The following is a 23082-nucleotide window of genomic DNA, read 5'->3' as shown; positions in this document are numbered from 1 at the left end:
GATGACATCAATTTGAGTGATGGAGGGTAAAAATCAAACCTTTTCCAGAAAATGATAGCAGACAGAAAGAAAAGGAGTAACCCCCACCCCGACCTTCATCTCCCTAAAAAAGCTAACGATTGATCAAGTGTCACATCACAAGGTGATCCCAAATTCCCGTCAGTTCACTTCAATGCAAACTTGCAAAAGATCAATCAATCCTTCACTGCACTTCCCTCCACCCGACCGCAGGCGCAGAGACCAATGGAAACCTCTGATGACGATAACGACGGCATATGACACTCATTATAAAAGCCAATAACTCAGAGGCAAGATGTTTATATGGAATTGGGACTACGGCTGTTCAAATTAACCTCTGACGTTAAACTATAATTGCAATCATGGGGCTTCTATACCTCTTCATCACTGTGGCTTTGATCACCTGCCAGGTATGACACCCTTATAGCACCCTTGAACTGATTATTGAAATTTTCATTTTAAAATCCTGTTGGTTTTTCCTGAGACAGCGATCACAGGCTCGTGGAGGAGTTTGTACAGGTATCACATCCATGCAGGACAAGGGCTCTTGGAGATGTCACCGCGCGCTTACCCGTGAATTGCATTTGGATAACGAACGGATCGACACAAACTATTGGATTTGAACCTGGGGATCTTTGCGTAATATGAGAATTTTTAAAGTAAAAAATATTGATATCAGATGATTCACTTACCACGTTTTATAGCAAAGTTTCCAGATCAACGTTTAGTGTGAGCTCATGGCTGTTTCCTGCTTTCTGTCCACGCGTCAAGGCTCATTGAAGATCTTGGGAAGGAGGGGAGGGATAGAGAATAAATAAAGGTGATAAAGCGACAAGGGTGAATGGCAGAACACTCCCAGTTTACCCATCCTTTGGGTGGATGGAGTATGCGAGTAATTTGCTAAATCAAGTATTTATGCTGCAATGCAATAAAACCTGATGAATATTTGTGTGTTGTAATTTTCTGTCGAAGATTTCAATTTCCCAAGTTCCCAAGATCCCAAGTTCCAAAATTTCCAAGATTCCAAGTTTCAATATTCCAAGATTTGAAGATTCCAATATTCCATGTTCCTAACATTCCAAATGCCCAAGACTCCAAATTCCTGAATTCCAAAGATTCTAAGTTTCAAGATTCGAATATTCCAAGTTTCCAAGTTCCCGAATTCCAGGATTCGAAGAAGCCAGGTTTCCAAGATTTAAAGTTCCGAAGTTCCCAAGTTTTCATGTTCCTAACATTCCAAGTTCCCAAGACTCCAAGTTCAAGATTTGAAGATTCCAAGTTTCCAAGAGTTCCAAGAGTCCTGTATTGGTCCTGTGCTGTTATTGCAAGAGTTCCAAGTTGCAAGTATTCCAAGAGTTGATGTCGGACATGCGTTTGAACCTTTGGTCGAGCCGACAGCAGTTAATAGACAGAGCAGACTTCATGTACGTACTGTGTTTTTCGTTGTTATTACATAGATGATAAATGTAAGGATATGAACAGCAATTTTACAAAAAAGTTGAGTAAAATTGAAAGAAAACCTTTATTAAGTATTATGTTTGCTCCCCTTCCTCCCAAACATAGTTTGGTTACTATTATTCCTCCGTTTGTTTCAGGGTAATGCCGAAGAAATGACCCCGAGAGGACCACGGCCAAATATGCCCGGAGCACAGAGCAAGCAGCAATGCAGCCCGCGTGACTACGATTTCTGCACAGACGACGTGAAAGTAGGGATTAAATGGCATCACAATTGGTGCCTTCTCCAGTATTTGCTGAGAAAGCCATATTTGAATTCTGAGTCATCTTGAATTTGTCAATTAAAAACTGCTTTCCTGGATGAATCGAGACATATCTCACGTTTCCGCTGGGTCGCTGTGATTGGAGTATTGAAACTTACTAGGTCATATAATATCTGGTTCTTTACCTCATTATTAGTCCCCTGCCAGATTAACCAGAGGGGACTATAGGTTGGCTCTTCGTCTGTCCATCTGTCCATCCCACCTGTGGTTTTTCAGACTTTTTCCCCACACCCTTTACCATATTCAACTGAAACTTGGTGCATGGCTTTATTATGACAAGTTACAGAATAAGTTCGAGTTTCGGGGTGTTTCGTCAATTTTTTTTTTACAGAGTTTAGTCCATATTATGCATGGGTCAATGTTCAGCAGCCTTGACTCCAACCCATCGGTGAGACAGCTGGCCTGACTCCACCCCAATAAAATCATGCGCCGCCATTTCATGAAGCAGCACAGATCGGCAGGCCTCAGGCCTTAGGCCTGGATGTTAGTCCATGGCCCAATTGGAATGATCCAGGGTATATAACCATGATGTATTATATATGCACGGAAGCCGTACGCATGCTTTTGCTTCATGGATATGTACATCGAGTTATTTTTACTTATTTTGGCACCGAACGTGCCAAATAATGAATGTGTTTGCTGGTGCAAAGGGTGTGGCTAAAACCGAAATTATGCACAAAGACATTAATTTGTTATAAGTTACAGAACAAGTTCGAGTTTCAGAGAATTTTGTCAATTTTTCACAGTTATGCCCTTTTTGGACTGAGAAAATATCACGTCAGTCATAAAGCAATTCTCCTTTTTGTTGTGCTGTCTTAAGGTACAGTGAGTGAGTGGTGACCTATTGGTCAGGACATTGCACCACCATTGTGGGTTCCAATCTTGCTTAAGACAACAGTACAAGAGATTTGGATTCTAATCTTCATCAAGTGAATCTGGTCTCAGGATAACTGCAATGTCACGAATGGACTGCTGATAAAACCCAGCTGGCTATTTAATGATCTTCAAGATGGGGACATTATGGTTGTGGGGACAATTTGATGCAAGTCCACACATTGTGCTCAAATCATAATCCTTTAAAAAAAACGAGCTCAAATGAGCAAAGGTCCTTGTCCTCTTAATGATGACGTCATAAAAACGAATATGACGTCATTGTGATGCATCAGGTTTGCGATAAATTATCTGTGCTAATGCCCGGCTTGATTCCCGCAAACAAAATTCAAACAGCTTGCCTAGTTTCGGAGATAATGGTCGAGGCGATTTCCATTAGCGGAGATATTATGACGTCAACTTTTTTTCTCGGAATAATTTCCAGAATCGGAGATGGTTACTGCCTGCGCGTGGGCTTTCTGCATATACATGGAAAGTTTCACGAAGATCCGATGAAAACTCTGGGTTGTGAAACAAAAAATAAGAATGACGTCATAAAAATTGATGACGTCATATTGATGTATCATCTTCTTCTTCCTCTTTCGGCTTGCTCCCGTTAGGGGTCGCCACAGCGGACCAACCGTCTCCATTTCGCTCTATCCTCCACATCTTCCATTGACACTCCAACCACCCGCATGTCCGCCCTCACCGCATCCATGAACCTCTTCTTTGGCCTTCCTCTTCTCCTCCTGCCTGGCGGCTCCATCTTCAACATCCTTCTCCCGATATACTCCGCTTCCCTCCTGTGCACATGTCCAAACCATCTCAATCTCGCCTCTCTCACTTTGTCTCCAAACCGTCCTACCTGCGCTGTCCCTCTAATACACTCATTTCTTATCCTATCCATCCTCGTCACTCCCAACGAGAATCGCAGCATCTTTAACTCTGCCACCTCCAGCTCTGCTTCCTGTCTTTTTGTTAGTGCCACCGCCTCCAAACCATACAACATAGCTGGTCTCACTACCGTCTTGTATACTTTCCCCTTAACTCTTGCAGCTACCCTTCTGTCACAAATCACTCCTGCAACTCTTCTCCACCCACTCCATCCTGCCTGCACTCTCTTTTTCACTTCTCTCCCACACTCTCCGTTACTTTGGACAGTTGATCCCAAGTATTTAAACCAATCCACCTTCCCCACCTCAACTCCTTGCAACCGCACCATACCACCACCCTCCCTCTCATTTACACACATGTACTCCGTCTTACTCCGACTGACTAACATTCCCCTTCTCTCCAGTGTGTACCTCCACCTCTCAAGGCTCGATTCAGCCTGCTCCCTACTCTCCCTACAGATCATGATGTCATCCGCGAACATCATAGTCCATGGAGACTCCAGTCTGATCTCGTCCGTCAACCTGTCCATCACCATTGCAAACAGGAAAGGGCTCAGAGTCGATCCTTGGTGCAATCCCACTTTAACCTTAAACCGGTCCGTCATTCCTACCGCACACCTCACCGCTGTCACACTGTCCTCATACATATCCTGCACGATCCTCACATACTTCTCCACCACTCCCAACTTCCTCATACAATACCACAACTCCTCTCTTGGCACCCTATCATAAGCTTTCTCTAAATCCACAAACACACAATGTAACTCTTTCTGGCCTTCCTTATACTTCTCCATCAACATTCTCAAAGCAAACATCGCATCAGTGGTACTCTTTCCTGGTATAAACCCATATTGCTGCTCACAGATCGTCACCTCTCCTCTCAACCTCGCTTCCACTACTCTTTCCCACAACTTCATGGTGTGGCTTAACAACTTTATCCCTCTGTAATTTCCACGGCTCTGCACATCACCCTTATTCTTGAAAATCGGAACCAGTACACTTAATCTCCACTCCTCCTGCATCCTCTCACTTTCCAAGACTTTATTAAACAATCTGGTTAACAACCCCACTGCCATCTCTCCTAAGCACTTCCATGCCTCCACTGGTATGTCATCTGGGCCAACCGCCTTTCCACTTTTCATCTTCTTCATAGCAGTCCTCACTTCATCCTTACTGATCCACCCCACTTCCACATTCACTATCTCCACCTCTTCCAACCTTCTCTCTCTCTCTCATTTTCTTCATTCATCAGCTCCTCAAAGTACTCCATCCACCTTCTCAACACACTCTCCTCGCTCGTCAGCACATTCCCATTTGCGTCCTTTATCACCCTAACCTGCAGCACATCCTTCCCAGCTCAGTCCCTCTGTCTTGCCAATCGGTATAAATCCTTTTCCCCTTCTTTTGTATCCAACTTCTCATACAGCTCGTCATATGCCTTTTCCTTGGCCTTTGCCACCTCTCTTTTTGCTTTTCGACGCCACTCCTTGTACTCCTGCCGACTTTCTTCATCTCTCTGACTATCCCACTTCTTTTTCGCCAACCCCTTCTTCCTTATACTTTCGTGTACTTCCTCATTCCACCACCAAGTCTCCTTATCTTCCTTCCTCTGTCCAGATGTCACACCAAGTACTTTCCTAGCTATCTCCCTCACAACTTCTGCTGTCGTTGCCCAATCATCCCACCCATCTTTACCACCATCCATCGCCTGTCTCACCTCCCTAAATTTCATGCAACAGTCTTCCTCCTTCAGCTTCCACCATCTGGTCCTTGGTTCAGCCCTCACTCTCTTCCTCAACCTCACCTCTAAAGTCATCCTACAGACCACCAATCGATGCTGTCGAGCTACACTCTACCCTGCCACAACCTTACAGTCACTAATCTCTTTCAGGTTGCATCTCCTGCTTAAGATGTAATCCACCTGTGTGCACTTTCCTCCACTCTTGTATGTCACCCTGTGTTCCTCCTTCTTGAAATACGTATGTACCACTGCCATTTCCATTCTTTTTGCAAACTCTACCACCATTTACCCTTCTACATTTCTCTTGTTGAGACCGTACCTCCCCATCACCTCCTCATCCTCTTTATTCCCTTCCCCAACATGTCCATTGAAATCTGCTCCAATCACCACTCTTTCATCCTTGGATACACTCTCCACCACTTCATCTAACTCACTCCAGAAATCTTCTTTATATTCCATCTCACACCCCATATGTGGGGCATATGCACTGATGACATTCATCACCCCTTCAATTTCCAACTTCACACTCATCACTCGGTCAGACACTCTCCTCACCTCCAATACCCTCTTGACATGATCTTCCTTCAGGATTATCCCGACACCATTTCTCCTCCCATCCACACCATGGTAGAACAGTTTGAAACCACCTCCAATGCTCCTCGCCTTACTCCCCATCCACTTGGTCTCTTGTACACACAGTATGTCCACCTTTCTTCTCTCCATCATATCAGCCAACTCTCGCCCTTTGCCAGTCATCGTCCCAACATTCAGAGTTCCAACTCTCACCTCCACACTTCTACCCTTCCCCCTCTCCCACTGCCTCCGGACTCGCCTTCCCCGTCTCCTTCTCCTCCTTCGCCCAGCAGTAGCACAATTTCCACTGGTACCCTGCTGACCACCGGTACCGGTGGCGGTCGTTGGTAACCCGGGCCTCGACCGATCCGGTATGGAAATTCGTTTTGTTGTCCGCATAATGATTTGGCATAGGTTTTTACGCCGGATGCCCTTCCTGACGCAACCCTGGTCGCCTCTGACGACACACAGGGATATGGTACACCTATTCTAACCGGGGCATACACCGGGCCTTAATGGTCATATTGATGTATCATATGTGCGGTAATTCATCTCTGCTAATGCCCTGTTCGATTCCCGCAAACAGAATTCAAAAAGCTTGCCTAGTTTCGGAGATAATTTTTAGGCGATTTCCATTAGCGGAGATATTTTGACGTCATAACTTTTTTTCTCGGAGGAATTTTCAAAATCGGAGATGGTTACTGTCTGCGCAGGATATTTTTACATATATACGCAAAGTTTCAGGGAGTTTCGATGAAAACTGTAGGATGTGAAACAAACAAGTCCACAAGAAGAAGATGAAGAACAACAACGTGAGTAAGACTTCGAGATCCTCCACGAGGATCTAATAATAAAGGTTGTTTTATGATGAATTACTACATTTTCACCCCTGCTGATGTACAGGTAGTGGACAAAAAAATGGAAACACCTGGGTAAATGAGGGACACCAATCAACGGCTTCCACACAGGTGTGGCCCATGTATTCGTCAAGCAAATAACATCCCAGCATGCTTAGGGTTGTGTATAAAAATGCTGCGCAGTCCTGGTTGCTTATAATTCTGGTGAGCATGGCTGCAAGAGGAGACCCCCCTCCCCCAATGCTCTCATTCACAGAGCAGCTGTGGTTGCCCACTGGTTTGATGAGCATTGAGCATGACACTGATGTTATCCATGTGTCATGGCCTTCTGAGTCACCAGATCTGAACCCAATCGAGCAGTTCTGGGATGACACCTGAGACAGCGTTTTCCACCTGCATCAAACAGGTGTGAGTTGATTGACTTTCTCATGGAAAAATGGTGCCGCATTCCTCCTGCAGGATTCAAAACACTGCTGGATTAAATGCCACGGCGCATACAGGCCACGCTGTTTGCACGTGGTGGCCCAATGCCCTATTAAGTGACTTTACATTGGTGTTTCCATGTTTTTTGTCCACTACCTGTATATTCTACATCATGACAAAGTTAACAGAGTTAATGACGAGAAACATTATCATGACCATGGTTTGTCGGGCTCCAATCTCACAATGACTTCCGGTATGGGCGCAGGGCAAAGTGTGTCCAAGTGGTTGCCGCCTGGCTTGGCTAATGCGTGATGGTGAACAGCGAATCGGCTCGCAGCTCAACTCTCTGGTGACTCGCGTGAATGCCATTGTCAACCGGGGAAAAACACTGGTTGTGAACTTCCGACAGGCCCACAATCAAGCAAACACCATCCTCTCTGAATCAAATGGTACTTATCTTTGTGCAGAATATCATTCCCATCATATTTATCTTAAAGGCCCTATCTTCCATACACTTAAGTTTCATGCTGATTGGTTGGTTTGCACCATTCGTTACCATTGCACTCACCGATTGGTTGCTTCTACTACTCCATAATGCTGTACAGTACTTTGGGTTCAGGGTAATCTTAATACTTGAGAGAGATGGATTCCTCAGAAGTCCATCCCTAAAAAGAAGCATACCATGGGCGCACATGTGGCCAAGGAATTGTGCATTGGGACAGCCAATTGCCATGCATTTTATCGTAACCAAGCATCCCTAAAGTATGACCCTTACGCAAAGAAAGTAAGCACATGCCCTCGATTGCTGGAGACAAATATTGCTTTCTGTTGGAACTGCATTAATCATTCATCAATAACAATGATGTCTGAGCAACTTTCTGGAAGGAGCGAAATCAACTGCGGCCTTAGATTGAAGTGACACTGCAGTTGGAGCCACAGATCCATTATTTCGGGATCAATATGCAAGTTGTTCTACAATCCACCAGCTGTTTATGAGAGGAGTAACGAGTGTGGTTTCAGGTTCCCCTTTCACGAGCAATTTGAATTGTTGCTGCAGTGGTGGATGAATCGCATGGGAAGATGCTGAATCGTTTGGAGCAGTACGTGCTACACATTCAAAACCGCATTGACATCCAACTGAAGCGACTTCAGCAGTTACGTGCGGTGTTGCTTGCTCAGCTTCAAAATATCCTTCGCCTCGAGGTGGGTACCTGCCCCGCAACTTGCAAGGGTGTTATTTTGAAAGGTGAACATAGCTTGTGTAAAACACTTGGTAATATTCTGCTGCAAGTTCTTTCACACTACTTATAAGGTGTGTTCGCACAAAAGGATCAGTCCGGAATAGACCCCAAGTTTCAAGGGCGAGCCGCTAGGTGTGTGAACGATGGCTAGTGCAGTGTATCGAAACTTTATGCAGTGTATCGAAAGTGTATCGATCGACTTCGGAAGTCGATCCGTCCCTGACCTTGTGAGCGGTAAATGTTTGAGAGCATCTCACAAGCATTACTTGCTACCTGAAGGAATGACTGACTCACAACCCAGTGTCTGTGGAACTTCTTGAAACGGTCACATTATCCACCACCAAGTCTTTTCATGATACCATCTCGAGTTTGCCCCTTGCTGCTTGTATTTATTTTCTATTTGTATACGAATGCAAAAACCTTACGACAGATCACAATTATTGGAAATTTGTACAGACAAGTCGATATGGCTGTCGATCGGTCACGTCGGAGAGGGAGTTATCATTAAGGAAATTCAGTTGGTCCACTGGGGCTCATCACCCTAACAGCTGCCTCCTTCTTTTGTGTGCAGCACATGACTGCGAGTCGTATCATTGGCTGAGGGGGCAGGGCTGTGCTGCTGACATGACATCACTGCGGCCCCCTATAGGTTAGGACAGGAATTTTGTAATTTGGCCATGGTGACGCTGATATACCTCGCCTACTCTTCGTGAAGGACAATGTGAAAATTTTTTCACGTTCATCAACTAATGCTTGCAGATGGGACACCCAGTTTAACATCCGAGCAACTTTCTGGAAGGAGGGAAATGAACTGCGGCCTAAGATTTAAGTGATGCATTTAAATCACATGATGATGTCTCTCGCACACAGGAAGATGCCTCGCACTAGCTGCAAGACACCAGCATGACAGTTTATAGATGGGCCGAGATTCAAATTCAGTATGGATGGCTGTGTGCACAGCTCTAAACCACCCTGCAGAATCTGAAAGCTGGTTCTAGGTTAACACGAACAAAAGTCTCTCTTTTGAGGGAGGAATATGGCGTTTAGCCAGGTTGCCAGCACGCAGTGGCCTACTTTTGTGAACGACACCGTCGGATCTTGAACATCCACCAATGTATGTAAGCAGGTAGAACACCAAATTAACGACCCTCCAACTGATAGTATGCTCACTGATACAATGCCCTGCTTGTGAAGCACCAATGTGGCAGTTTAGGCCGAAGTCACATTTGGCACGGCGGCCGAAGGGTCTACAAAATCTACGGCCACTAGCAATTATAGAGCGGCCGCAGTATTTCCATGGTCACACAATGTAGCAGTCACGTATGTTTTTATTTTTCGGGTAGCTGCACGGCGTTTTTATAAATTGTGGAGACCAAAAACGTGGGGTTGCCGTACGGTCTTTGATTTGATGTTGCACGGTGACCATAAGGGAGCCCTGCGGCGGCCATAGAATTTTCAAGGCAGACGCAAGGTAGCCTCAAGGTGCCCACAAGGCGACCACAGGGGGGCCCAAAGGCGAACGTGCAGCCAGATGGACGGTAACGAGTGGGTTTTTTTTAACCAATTCTTTTTTTTCGGCTTGTCGAATTGCTCCGCGAACATAGAAATGAAAAAAGTTATAACTCCACGCTATAATTCCACGGCGACCCCACGGCCTGTAAAAGATAGCCATACGGCGTAGGGCCACCCTGAGGCCACCGCAGAAACTCTGCGGCCGCCGCACGTTTCTGTCAATTCAGAGGGTGTACGGCCGTCGTATCCTCGCCGTAGAGCAAATGTGACTTAGGCCTTAGTTACATCAGGAACTCAAAAAGGATTAGAAAACTCAAAAGCAAGCATGCTGCCTCTAAGCTATCCTCTCAGCCCCGTTATCAGGTTAATAATCATTGTTATTAAAATTATGATAATACACAATTATTTGACAATGGAGTAAAATTGGCAGATGAAGATATTGTTCAACTTTAAATATACCTCAACAATAGACCTCACCATTGCTTTTTTGCAGATTGATATTGACATGGCACTGCGTACATGCAAAGGAGCGTGCACTAAGACTGTCATGTACCACTTGGACAAGGATATGAGTGAGCGGCTGGAGAAGGCCGCAGCCCTCTTAGCAAGGGCTGACTTGTATGCCGTCGAACGCTTGATAGGCACTGAGCGTACCTCAGTCACATCAACACACACTGGCTCAACTAGGACTGATACACATCATACAAGTGGAAGTGCAAGCTCCACAGGAACACTTCCAAGCATGGGCTCAACAGGAACATTTTTCAGCTCCACAGGAACTGGTGGAACACATCCAAGCATGGGCTCCACAGGAACACATCCAAGCATGGGCTCAACAGGAACGTTTTTCAGCTCCACAGGAACTGGTGGAACACATCCAAGCATGGGCTCCACAGGAACACATCCAAGCATGGGCTCAACGGGAACACTTCCAAGCATGGGCTCCACAGGAACACATTCAAGCATGGGCTCAACAGGAACATTTTTCAGCTCCACAGGAACTGGTGGAACACATCCAAGCATGGGCTCCACAGGAACACATCCAAGCATGGGCTCCACAGGAACACATCCAAGTATGGGCTCAACGGGAACACTTCCAAGCATGGGCTCCACAGGAACACATCCAAGCATGGGCTCCACAGGAACACATTCAAGCACGGGCTCAACAGGAACGTTTTTCAGCTCCACAGGAACTGGTGGAACACATCCAAGCATGGGCTCCACAGGAACACTTCCAAGCATGGGCTCAACAGGAACGTTTTTCAGCTCCACAGGAACTGGTGGAACACATCCAAGCATGGGCTCCACAGGAACACATCCAAGCATGGGCTCCACAGGAACACATTCAAGCATGGGCTCCACAGGAACTGGTGGAACACATCCAAGTGGTGGATTGGGCTACTTCACTCCTGGGCTTGGGAGGACAGATACGGGCACTCGTCCGGTTGGTGGTGTGGCACACGACATCGAAGTTGGGAGCCACGACTCAACCGGCGGGTTATCCTCAACAACTACCGAGCACCATACCACAATTAGGCATCCTACAGAAAGCCACAGCACGTTTTCCTATGCAAGCTCACACGGATCGGATTCGGGACTCGACCTGAACTACCCTGAGGACAATTTCCGGCAAGGATTTGGAGTTCAAACACCTGCTCCTCATTTATCGCATCCAAATACGGTACGGTGAACTCCCTGTATGAAACAGCCTATTCAGTGTACGTCAATTTTAAACCAACATTGAAGGAATTGAACCTCAAATTTTAAATCTCAAGATTAATATAATCTGATTAATTGGAGTTTTCACTTTTTGAGAGTTTTTTGTGGTTTTTTTTTTAAACCTCAGGATTAATGCCCTTGGGAGTCCATGGCTGGCTATGTAACATCACATGCTTTTTTTATTGGTATTATCATAACCATATATATGTTATACTGTGGTCGGCCATTAAAAAGACTTTCCATACATGATGAATATGGATTTCTGAACACCTCCGACACATGCCCGTTTGTTTTTGTGGCTTCTCAGGGTGGAACTGGCTCTGGAAGCAAGGATACCAAGATACTTGACTCAGCACAGGTAGGATCAACACTATCAGCGTCACTTAGACCAACATAAATAACTGGACATGGTGTAAGATCAATTTGGGACATCACTTTGGTTAATCTTGTGTCGGTGACTCGCGTCTATTACTTAAAGGAGAACCATCAAAGGGTTCCTGTAGTCTTGTAGTCATAAAAATGGGACTGTTAGAAAGCTAATAATCGGTTTACTTGGAACAAAAAAAAAAATCCTGTTAGTTTCATCATAAAATTCCTGTTTGGGGAGGAGGGAGGAAGAAGGAGAATCAGGAATTAGAGCTTTACTGTATCGGTTGTGACGGTACGACAGCAGGAACCCTTTGGAATAAAGTATGATCGGACACGGAAGAAGCACACAAAATTATATATTCAAAGTAATAATTCTCGAAGGAATAGAAAAAGATATAAAAGTACATGGAAGGAGCACACAAAGAACAACCACAACCACCAAGACAGCAGCAATGACCACTCCATGTTATAAAATGTCCTTTTCACGAGTTTCACGTCATTTTTCCATTTTCATTGAGACTCACAGATAGACATGCAATCTGTTTGCGAAGTACAAAATGCTGTCTTTTGATTAAACCCATCTACAGTGAAGTGATGCCTACGCACAGGCAGGATGGATTAAATGAGATGGAAAGATGACGCAGGAACATGGAGTCAAATAGCCTGATGTTGGCTTAGTGTTTAGGGTGGTTGGCTTGGGACCTTAGGGTCCTGAGAGTGAGTCCTGTTGGCTGCTGAATTAATACCAGGTGGGGTTGACTCAGCCTGTCATCCTTCTGAGGTTGGCGAAATGAGTGCCAGTGTACTGGTAGAGGGCACAGCATCGGTGGCACAGATGTGCTCTGAGAAATGACAGCTCCCTGGCAGCCATGCTGCCATACGCAAGAATAAATTGAGTTGAATCACTTCCTTTCTTTAAATATTATGTAAAACTGCAATTGTGTTCTTCAAGGGATGAATAATCTCATTCGAGCCATTTTTTTTGTCTTCCTTGCAGACCAGTCACACTTCGCACAGCAGCTCATATACCTCCTCAACAGGCGAAGGGGAACGTGAATTCACTTTTCCAGGTTTAGATCTACCAACGTTTGATTCTCTTCCAGCCTTTGAAGAGAGTGGCAGTCGGTCATCTTCCGGAGGACTAAGCTCATCAAGCACATTTACCTCATCCAGCGGTTCATCACCTGTTGTGTTATCTGCCTCTACACTTGAAACCGAAAAGATGCCCTCACAATCTTCATCAGGATCACACTCCTTCTCTTCCTCAACGTCGTCATCCTCACATAGCAGTGACCTTCCTTTTGGGGCTGACAGATCCAGGGTATTCGACAATATGGGTATCTCTGCCAGTATGCGAGATATCATGTCCAAGATGACAACAGATCATGGTTTAATGAGTCCCAGTTTTAGCAATGGTGCCGACTCCATGAGAGGAGAGATGGCTTCGACGACTTCACATCATTCAAAAACAGTCACCAAGCGAGTTTGGGTGGAAACCTTGAGTAACGGCACCAAGGTGACCCGCACCGAGATCACCCACAGTGAAGGAGGACCGGCAGAGGTCACGTTATCCTCAGTCGGTGGCGCAGATGGGAAGACAACACTGCAGCATGAGGTTCGAGGGTTGAGGAAACGCCGAGTAAGTGAACCTGCCTTTAGTCATGCATTTGTTTGATTTGTTTCGTTCACTGCTGCTTAACTTAACCAAACCAGGAATAATTTTTTCAAATAGCTTTCAGATTAGGTCAGTTATGATATGACAGGATGCCTGGTGTTGGTTCGATGATTAAGGTGGCTGGCTTAAGATCTTAGGGTCCTGATCTTGAGCCCATGCCATGCCACTGAAATGAAACCAGTTGCGGTTGACTCAACCTGTCTTCCTTTCGAGGTCGGCAAAATGAGTACCAGCTTCCTGGGGTAATAAGTCATTTGACTATCCTGCGTCGGAGTGGCGACCCGTCCATGAAACTGCATCGGCAGCCCTATGTGCTGCAGTGCGTGGAAGGAGTTGTTATGATATGTCAGGAGTGGGGCTGGCGGGGTTTCTTTGAGGTACGAACACTCACCTCTCAGCTGGCCTCTAATCTGTCTCACCTGGGATTGAATCTCGACCAAGCGATAAACTCTTAGTCCAGTGTTCCAAAGGCATCAATGTGTGTGCTGTCCCTCGGATGGACGTTAATTGGGCGTCCCATCTGCTGGCATTAGTTGGTGGACGATAAAGATCCCAGTGTCCTTCGCGAAGAGTTGGCGAACTATCACCAGCACCCTGAACAAATGACAAATTCCTGCCCGAACCTTAGTCGTACGTCAGGCTTGACCAGCCGGTTTGAGAATGACTTGGGCCCAAACTTCCCCCGGCCAATCCCACAATAACATGGGAATAATTGTGCCTGTTAACGGAGAGCAATAAGAAAATGACATGCAGAAAATAGCAACAACTTCAATGCCTCCCCACCTTCTTCATACATTTCCTTTTCCTCCTTTCATCATCCTCCCCAATTTGCAGTCCCCCCATTTGCCCCCCCCCAACCCCAAATGTGGCAGAAATTTTGACCACTACCCACCAATCTATGCTCCAAACAGTCCCTGATCTCCCTTCCACCCCTTACTCCTATCTCCTCCCAAACTTCTGTCCCCTTTTTTCTCAGCTACTCTCACTCCCTGAACCTGCTCCCTCTCTCCTTGCATCCCTCATAGTGTCACGTGTTTGGGTATTGCAACCAGCCACAGGGCACACCCTGAGACATGGAGCCAATTGCGACCCAAATTCTCAACCAAATACAAATGCAAAAACGACCTGTTGCAATGTGATTAATGGAAAACCAACAAATTATAATTTACACAAATTACCCAATTAGCATGTGCAGACAATTAACACCATCATGAACATGGAATGCAGAAGACTTGACCATGTAACAAACAGGCTGCAGCTGGGGAAGGTCTTAATGCTCTCTTTTGGACAACTGGGAGTCTAAAGAGCAGTCCTCGAGAGGTACCACCAGGGGGTTCTGCATGTCGGAGTGTACAATCATAAGTGTGACCACTCCTCATTTTCATAAATGCCAAGGTGAGCCAATTAAAAAAGCCAAGAATTCACAGTTTCGGAAAAGCGATGATAATAGAAATAAAGAAAACCAAGACGCCAAGGTGAACAACGAATAGCCAAGATCTTGTGAAAAAGCCAAGGAGTGGTCACACTGATCATAAAGCACCTGCTATTTCATCTGCATTTCGGTTATGGACGTGAGAATCCATGGTATCTGTCCAAAAAAAAGAGTAGGCCGCTGTGTGCTGGTGCCCAGGCCAAATTTTGTGCTAGGAATTAGTTGGATAATTAACACTATCTGCAGGAACAAGAAATGGATATGACACGGGCATGGTTGGCCAAAATGCCTTAATCTGTGACATTGTAAATTTGTGAATTGCATTTCATAAAAAGGAAAGGCCGAGGTGCATAAATCATTCTTAAGGAAAGATTTGAGGATTTACTGAAATATTTCCTCCAGTTTCCCTTTTAGGACATCCTTAATTTGAGGATCGTTGCACATTTGAATATTCCTTGTTTTTTTTTTAACTCAAAGTGACACCCACCCTCCCCTCCCTAATTCCCCCTCTACCCTCCCCCCATTTCCACCCCTCTTCATACTTTAACACCAACCTTTGAGTTTCCAAATGGCGCTCTTCATGAAAATTGGTGACGAAGGGGACGATTATTGCCACGCAAGACGTTGCGAATGTGTTTTCAGAGATAACCTCAACCCACCTGACGTCTATGATGCTATTACCCTCATCTAAAACACGTACGAAGAAATAACTCGAATTATATTAAGGAAATTTGATCCCCCAGCAGTCATTTCCGCAACGATATTTAAAAAAAATTATTTATTTATAAACTCCATCCAACTGACTATGCCACGGTATTTAACATGTGAAATATGGGCCGATGTAAAGGTGTGTTCTGGTGCAGGTACTGCAGGTGATGCTGAACGAGTCGTCAGTCCGTGCTGCTCGTGCAGTGGTACTTTCATGATGCGAACATTTCGTACTTCGTGTTTAGGTTTTTTCGATATCAATTCAATCGATACCGACGGTGACCCCAGAAACAAAGTTCAACTGCGTACATAATAAATAGATTGAACGCGGCGTGTTACTCGGTCTAAAACTCGTCAATCCAGCGTCAGAGAGACGTGTGGGGCCATCGTTTGGCTCGGGGGAATCCCAGTTTACCCTGGGGATCCAGGTCTTACTCAAATCGAGGGATTCTTTACAATTATACACTATTTATATTTATAGTGTTGTAATTAAACATAAAATTATTTCAACAACACACATTATATAACGATACAGTGTATTGTATCCCTTGTAGTTGAGAAAAGCCTCCACTTGTGTTTCTGTCTCTTCCTGAAGCCAGTTTGTGGATCGCTTCCCACCATCGAGCTTCCGGATACCTCTTCCTACCTCTAATGTGATTGGTTGCTGAGCATAGCAAAGGCTCTTAAGGATTTCCTCAACCTTCAGAAAATCCTTATTTGAGGATTTCCTAAGGGCTGTTTATGCAACAGCTCCAAAGGAAATCCTTCGCGAAGGGATCACAGTGTACCTTAAAGGGGAATCTTTCCTCAAGGATGAGAGAATTTCATGCAACTGTGCCTTAAAATCTTTAAGCTTTTAAGATTCAAACCCCCATTTTCCAACTCCCTTCATCCACTGCGATTCCTCTCCCACCCCCACAAATTACCACAATCAAAGCATTCCAATGTACTTCCAGTAAAAGTGCTGATACATGATCCCCATCTCTCCATCTCTTCCTCTCACTCTTCATCCCATCCCTCTCGCTCACAGAGCAAGAAGACTTCCAAACACCATTGATCAAGAATGTTCCAGAACTCAGCGGAGAGACATCTGACCTGTTGGCGTTTGAAGAATTAACAAAGCAATGACATCACAAACATAAAAATGATCTCCTGTAGACAAGAATTAAAATGCTTGAATGATTGCTCAATTTGTCCATGGCAACCTTTCAATTTCACATCACCAGTACAAAAATCCCACCAAGAGGCTTTCCCAGCAATATGCCTGGAAGCATGAAAGCAAACCTCTGGTTACTTCTCATATCTATACCAATATCATGAATATCAAATGGTTTAGTTATTTTAACTCGCAAAGTACCCACCCTCCGGGCAATCTTGTTCCAAGCATCCAATGCTTTCTTCTTTCACATACCTTCATTTGAGTGGTGTATAGGCAACTGACAGCTTTGTATAGGCAAAACATAATAATAATAATAACCCTGATTGCATGCAAGAAGCAAAAACATTCCCACCGTTTATAATTCAAAACACCTCACTGCACCAGTGTGACCACTCCTCATTTTCATAAATGCCAAGGTAAGCCAATGAAAAAAGCCAAGAATTCACAAGGTTTCGGAAAAGCGATGATAATAGAAAACCTATACGCCAAGAAAAGCTATAGAAAACCAAGACGCCAAGGTGAACAACGAATAGCCAAGATCTTGTGAAAAAGCCAAGGAGTAGTCACACTGCACAGCACTGGAAAATGGGGACAAGAATACTGTACTGTAAATGGTGGAGACTTAGAATACTGTTACGAATTTACCGCCCGCCCAGCGTGCGAACGACCGCGTCTAACCAATAGCAGCTGCACGCCCACCGGACGAGCAATTCAGTCGCGACTTTCTGGAACAATGCCAGAAACCAGTCACGGGTGGGTTCCTAATCCCACCACGGCCTAGTCCGTATTCTACCCATGCGCGACAGGGTCAATCGCCGAATATCAATATACCTAAGTATTCGCGCGGGTAACCTACTGAGAGACTGTACCTCGGCGAAGGCCTGCTTGGACACAAACTGTTTAACCGGTTCGTTCCGTTCTGAGATAACCGAGCGGGTATTATTGCCAGACCTCACCAGACCCGATTCTTTTATCGGTATTCAAAAACCAACTCAGGTCAGGTATGGGAGCATGTGCCAGAACAGCGCGTCGCTGCGTCCACTTTCCGCCGGTACTCCAGGGGTCTCCGTCTGGCCATCCCCCAGGCAGATGCCAGGCCCATCCCCATCTCCTTGAGATGATGGTCAACCTGCTGCAACCACGAGGAATGTGGTCGGCCCACTGGCCTCCTCCACTCATGAGACTCCCTCGCTGAGAAAATCTGGTGAGCAGGATCAGCGTCAGGAAAACGAGCCACATGTCCATGGTAGCGTAGCCGTGGTTGAGCTCGGGCCTTCCGCGTGGCAGGTGAGCTCTCTCCGGCTCTCCCCACACGAACGCACAAGTTCGCGTGAAACAGCAGGGCTGCGCCTCCAGCCCAAGTCTCCTTTGTGATGCCCGGACCTTCACCGACTGACTGGTCCAAGCTCTCGACTCTGACACGAGCCCAGACCTCCACACAGCTCCAGCAGCAGCAGCTCCAGCAACAACAGCAACTCCTCTACGCTGCGTCCCTCGCGCCTTTTTATTCGCCACGCTCCGCCCCTCCCCTCTCGCCCCGCCCCTCCCCTCTCGCCCCGCCCTCCTTCCAGCTCCTGCGGGAAACTTCCAGAAGGGGGTGCGTTTCCCTCGTGGGTCGGGGTTTTTCGAAGCAATCATCCTAGTGCTTCTCTTCTCACTCCACTCACCTCTCCCCGGTCCCGAAGAGCAGGAAAGTAAGAGGAAAAATCCGTGCGTGTTGTAACCCCTTCTTCTTTCTCCATGGCAGAGACGGTTGTAGCGTGGGTGTGGAGAAGGTGATTGGTGGTATGGTTGTTGTAATGGTGGCGTGGTTGGCGTTGGGTGGTGGTCGTGAGGGTGGTGTGGTTGGGTGTTTGTAAAAAAAAAAAAAGGTGGTTGGTGGTTTGGTTGGTTCAAAATAACAATAGCAAAGAATAACGGCTAACTCAAAGATCAATTCCCTGTCCATACGAATAATTCCCTTAAACAACGGTGGGGAAATCTATCTAAACACACGCTTAGCGATATAACTGAACGAAGGACCTTTATGGTGTTCTGCGAATTTCCACAGCCGTAACAATACCTTCCCCCACCTGGAGGCGGCACGCCACGATACACATTTACATAAAGAATATTTAAAATATAGAACATGTACTAAAATATAGAATACTAAATCATTACTAAAATAGACAATCTGCAATTTAATATAGAATACTAAATGATTACTAAAATATGGAATACGTACTAAAATAGACAATCTGTAATTTAATATAGAATACTAAATGATTACTAAAATATGCAATACGTATTAAAATATAGAATACTAAAATAGACAATCTGTAATAAAATATAGAATACTAAATGATTACTAAAGTATAGAATACGTACTAAAATAGACAATCTGTAATAAAATATAGAATACTAAATGATTACTAAAATATAGAATACGTACTAAAATAGACAATCTGTAATAAAATATAGAATACTAAATGATTACTAAAATATAGAATACTAAATGATTACTAAAATATAGAATACATACTAAAATATAGAATACTAAAATAGACAATCTGTAATAAAATATAGAATACTAAAATAGAGAATACATACTAAAATATAGAATATTAAATGATTACTAAAATAGACAATCTGTAAAAAAAAATAGAATATTAAATGATTACTAAAATAGACAATCTGTAATAAAATATAGAATAATAAATGATTACTAAAATATAGAATACATACTAAAATATAGAATACTAAATGATTACTAAAATAGACAATCTGTAATAAAATATAGAATACTAAATGATTACTTAAATTGACAATCTGTGCAACAGCATGTGTCAGTGTGTTTCCTCCATAACTCAAAAACTAAAACCAAGCAGCCTGAAACTTTGCAAGCATACTTAGAAAACTCCAAGGAAGTGCAAGAGTGAATATTGGGTGTTTGGGTTAATTAAAACACCCCTTGTGAAGATAATTAACGGCCTTATTTCATGATATCCTTTATCAGGTGGATCCTCGGTCACCACTTCCTATGGGGTCTCAAGGAGTATCCTAGGTAACCTCGCTGGGGTCTGAAGCTGCCGTGTTTTTTTGGCCTGCTCAACCTTGCCTTGACTTGACTTGGAACAGGCTGCAACGATTTCTTCATGATAAAGTTTTTTTTCACTTTCCTCACTCATATTATCAAATGCCTCTTCATCATAGCTAAAAATCATTGTATACATCACTTTTATAAGTGCTATAGTTTTCAAATTATGAGCTTGGAACAATTTCATGCATTATATGATATGCTTTTCCACAATCTACTCTCACAGACTGATTAAAATACATCATCGAAATATTCTTTTGGTTTTGAGGATCAGATATCACCCGGACTAAATAAGTGTCAAATCTGTTGTGAAATCTGATAATTTAAAGAAATAATTGAGTCTTATAACTAATCTGATATACTTATTTACTTAAAACAAGCAAGGCGATGTTCCTCCTCCATACATACACAAGAAAATGTGAAATTTCCAAAGCATTAAACTTATCTTTTTGTACTATTTTTGTACATCCATATGGACTCACACATATCTAATAAACTCAGCTTCAGATGTGGGTAGTTGATAAATCGACTAATAACTTCTCAACTCACCTTCTTATACGAGAATTTCATATGTACCGACTCATCCACTCAACTCACCTTCAGGTATGAGTCGTTCATCGATATGGACTCACACATAGCCACTCAACTCACCTTCAGTCATGAGAAGTTCATCTATATGGACTCAAACATATCCACTCAACTCACCTTCAGATGTGAGTAGTTGATAAATCGACTAATAACTTCTCAACTCACCTTCTTGTGCGAGAAGTTCAGATGTACCGACTCATCCATTCAAGTCACCTTCAGATATGAGTAGTTCATCTATACCCACACATATCCACTCAACTCACATTTGGATCCGAGAAGTTCATCAATACCCACACATATCCACTCAACTCACCTTCAGATATGAGTTGTTCATCCATATCCACAAAAACTCACCTTCAGATACGAGTAGTTCATCTATACCAAATAATATTCACTCAACTCCCCTTCAGATACGAGTTGTTCATCGAAACCGACTCAAATCCACTCAACTCACCTTCAGACGTGAGAAGTTGATAAATCAACTAATAACTTCTCAACTCACCTTCTTGTATGAGAAGTTAATATGAACTGACTCATCCACTCAACTCAACTTCAGAAATGAGTCGTTCATCGATATGGACTCACACATATCCACTTAACTCACCTTCAGATGTGAGTAGTTGATAAATCGACTAATAACTTCTCAACTCACCTTCTTGTACGAGAAGTTCATATGTACCGACTCATCCACTCAACTCATCTTCAGATATGAGTACTTCATCTATACCGAGATATCAACTCAACTCACCTTCAGATATGAGTAGTTCATCTATAATGACACATAGCCACTCAACTCACCTTCAGATATGAGTAGTTCATCGATATGGACTCACACAAAGCTACTCAACTCACCTTCAGAAATGATAAGTTCATCTCTTCCAACAGATATTCACTCAACTCACCTTCAGATATGAGTTGTTCATCTTTATGGACTCACACATTGCCACTCAACTCACCTTCAGATTAGAGTAGTTCATCGATGTGGACTCACACAAAGCCAATCAACTCACCAACAGAAATGAGTCGTTCATCTCTACCAACACATATTCACTCAACTCACCTTCAGATACGAGTCGTTCATCCATACCGACAAATATCCACTCAACTAACTTTCAGATATGAGTAGTTCATCGAAACCAACACATATTCACTCAACTCACCTTCAGATGTGAGTTCATCTCAACCGACTCATATCCACTCAACTCACCTTCAGATATGAGTAGTTCATCTATATTGAGTCACATTGCCACTCAACTCACCTTCAGATGGACAGAAAGTGGTTCATCGACACCGACACATATTCACTCAACTCACCTTCAGATATGAGTAATTCATCGATATGCACTCACACATAGCCAGTCAACTCACCTTCAGATACGAGTCGTTCATCTGTATGGACTCACACATATCCACTCAACTCACCTTCAGATTTGAGTAGTTCATCTATACCGACACATCCACTCAACTCACCTTCAAATATGAGTAGTTCATCGATACCGACACATGCACTCAACTCACCTTAAGATAAGATACGAGTAGTTCATCGAAATGCACTCACATATAATCACTCAACTCACCTTCAGATGTAAGTAGTTCATCTATACCGACACATATCCACTCAACTCATCTTCAGATATTAGTAGTTCATCTGTATGGACTCAAACATAGCCACTCAACTCACCTTCAGATAAAAGTTGTTCATCTGAATGGACTCACACATGGCCACTCCACTCACCTTCAGATAAGAGTCGTTCATCTGTGTGGACTCACACATGGCCACTCCACTCACCTTCAGATATGAGTAGTTCATCTGTATGGACTCAAACATCGCAACTGAGCTCACCTTCAGATGACGAGTTCATGTGTGTGGACTCTATCATCGCCACTCACCTTCAGATATGAGTCGTTCATCTGTATGGACTCAAACATAGCCACTCAACTCACCTTCAGATACGAGTAGTTCATCTGTATGGACTCACATGACCACTCAACTCACCTTCAGAAATGAGTAGTTCATCTGTATTGACTCAAACAAAGCCACTCAGCTCACCTTCAGATCCGAGAAGTTCATCTGTATGGACTCACACATGGCCACTCAACTCACCTTCAGATACGAGTCGTTCATCTGAATGGACTCGCACATGGCCACTGCACTCACCTTCAGATATGCGCAGTTCATCTGTGTGGACTATCATCGCCACTCACCTTCAGATATGAGTCGTTCATCTGTATGGACTCAAACATAGCCACTCAACTCACCTTCAGATACGAGTAGTTCATCTGTATGGACTCACACATGAGCACTCAACTCACCTTCAGATACGAGTCGTTCATCTGAATGGACTCACACATGGCCACTGCACTCACCTTCAGATATGCGCAGTTCATCTGTGTGGACTATCATCGCCACTCACCTTCAGATATGAGTCGTTCATCTGTATGGACTCAAA

General features: G+C 44.1%; 1 protein-coding gene across 1 annotated transcript; it reads left to right on the top strand.

Annotated features, from left to right (window-relative positions):
* Positions 1–145: 145 nt before the first annotated feature.
* On the top strand, positions 146–16999 carry LOC147009666 (uncharacterized). Its single transcript, XM_085862889.1, has 8 exons — positions 146–428; positions 1614–1724; positions 7419–7602; positions 8211–8356; positions 10400–11587; positions 11933–11983; positions 12992–13633; positions 16840–16999. Exons 1-8 carry the CDS (start codon positions 381–383, stop codon positions 16864–16866), a joined length of 2397 nt encoding a protein of 798 aa, XP_085719015.1. The 5' UTR covers positions 146–380; the 3' UTR covers positions 16867–16999.
* The last annotated feature ends 6083 nt before the right edge of the window (positions 17000–23082 follow it).

Source organism: Eptatretus burgeri, chromosome 17, assembly GCF_056783735.1.
Source record: "Eptatretus burgeri isolate ZD-2024b chromosome 17, Ebu_testis_v1, whole genome shotgun sequence".
Classification (NCBI taxonomy): domain Eukaryota; kingdom Metazoa; phylum Chordata; class Myxini; order Myxiniformes; family Myxinidae; genus Eptatretus; species Eptatretus burgeri.
This window is presented reverse-complemented; position numbering and strand designations above follow the sequence as displayed.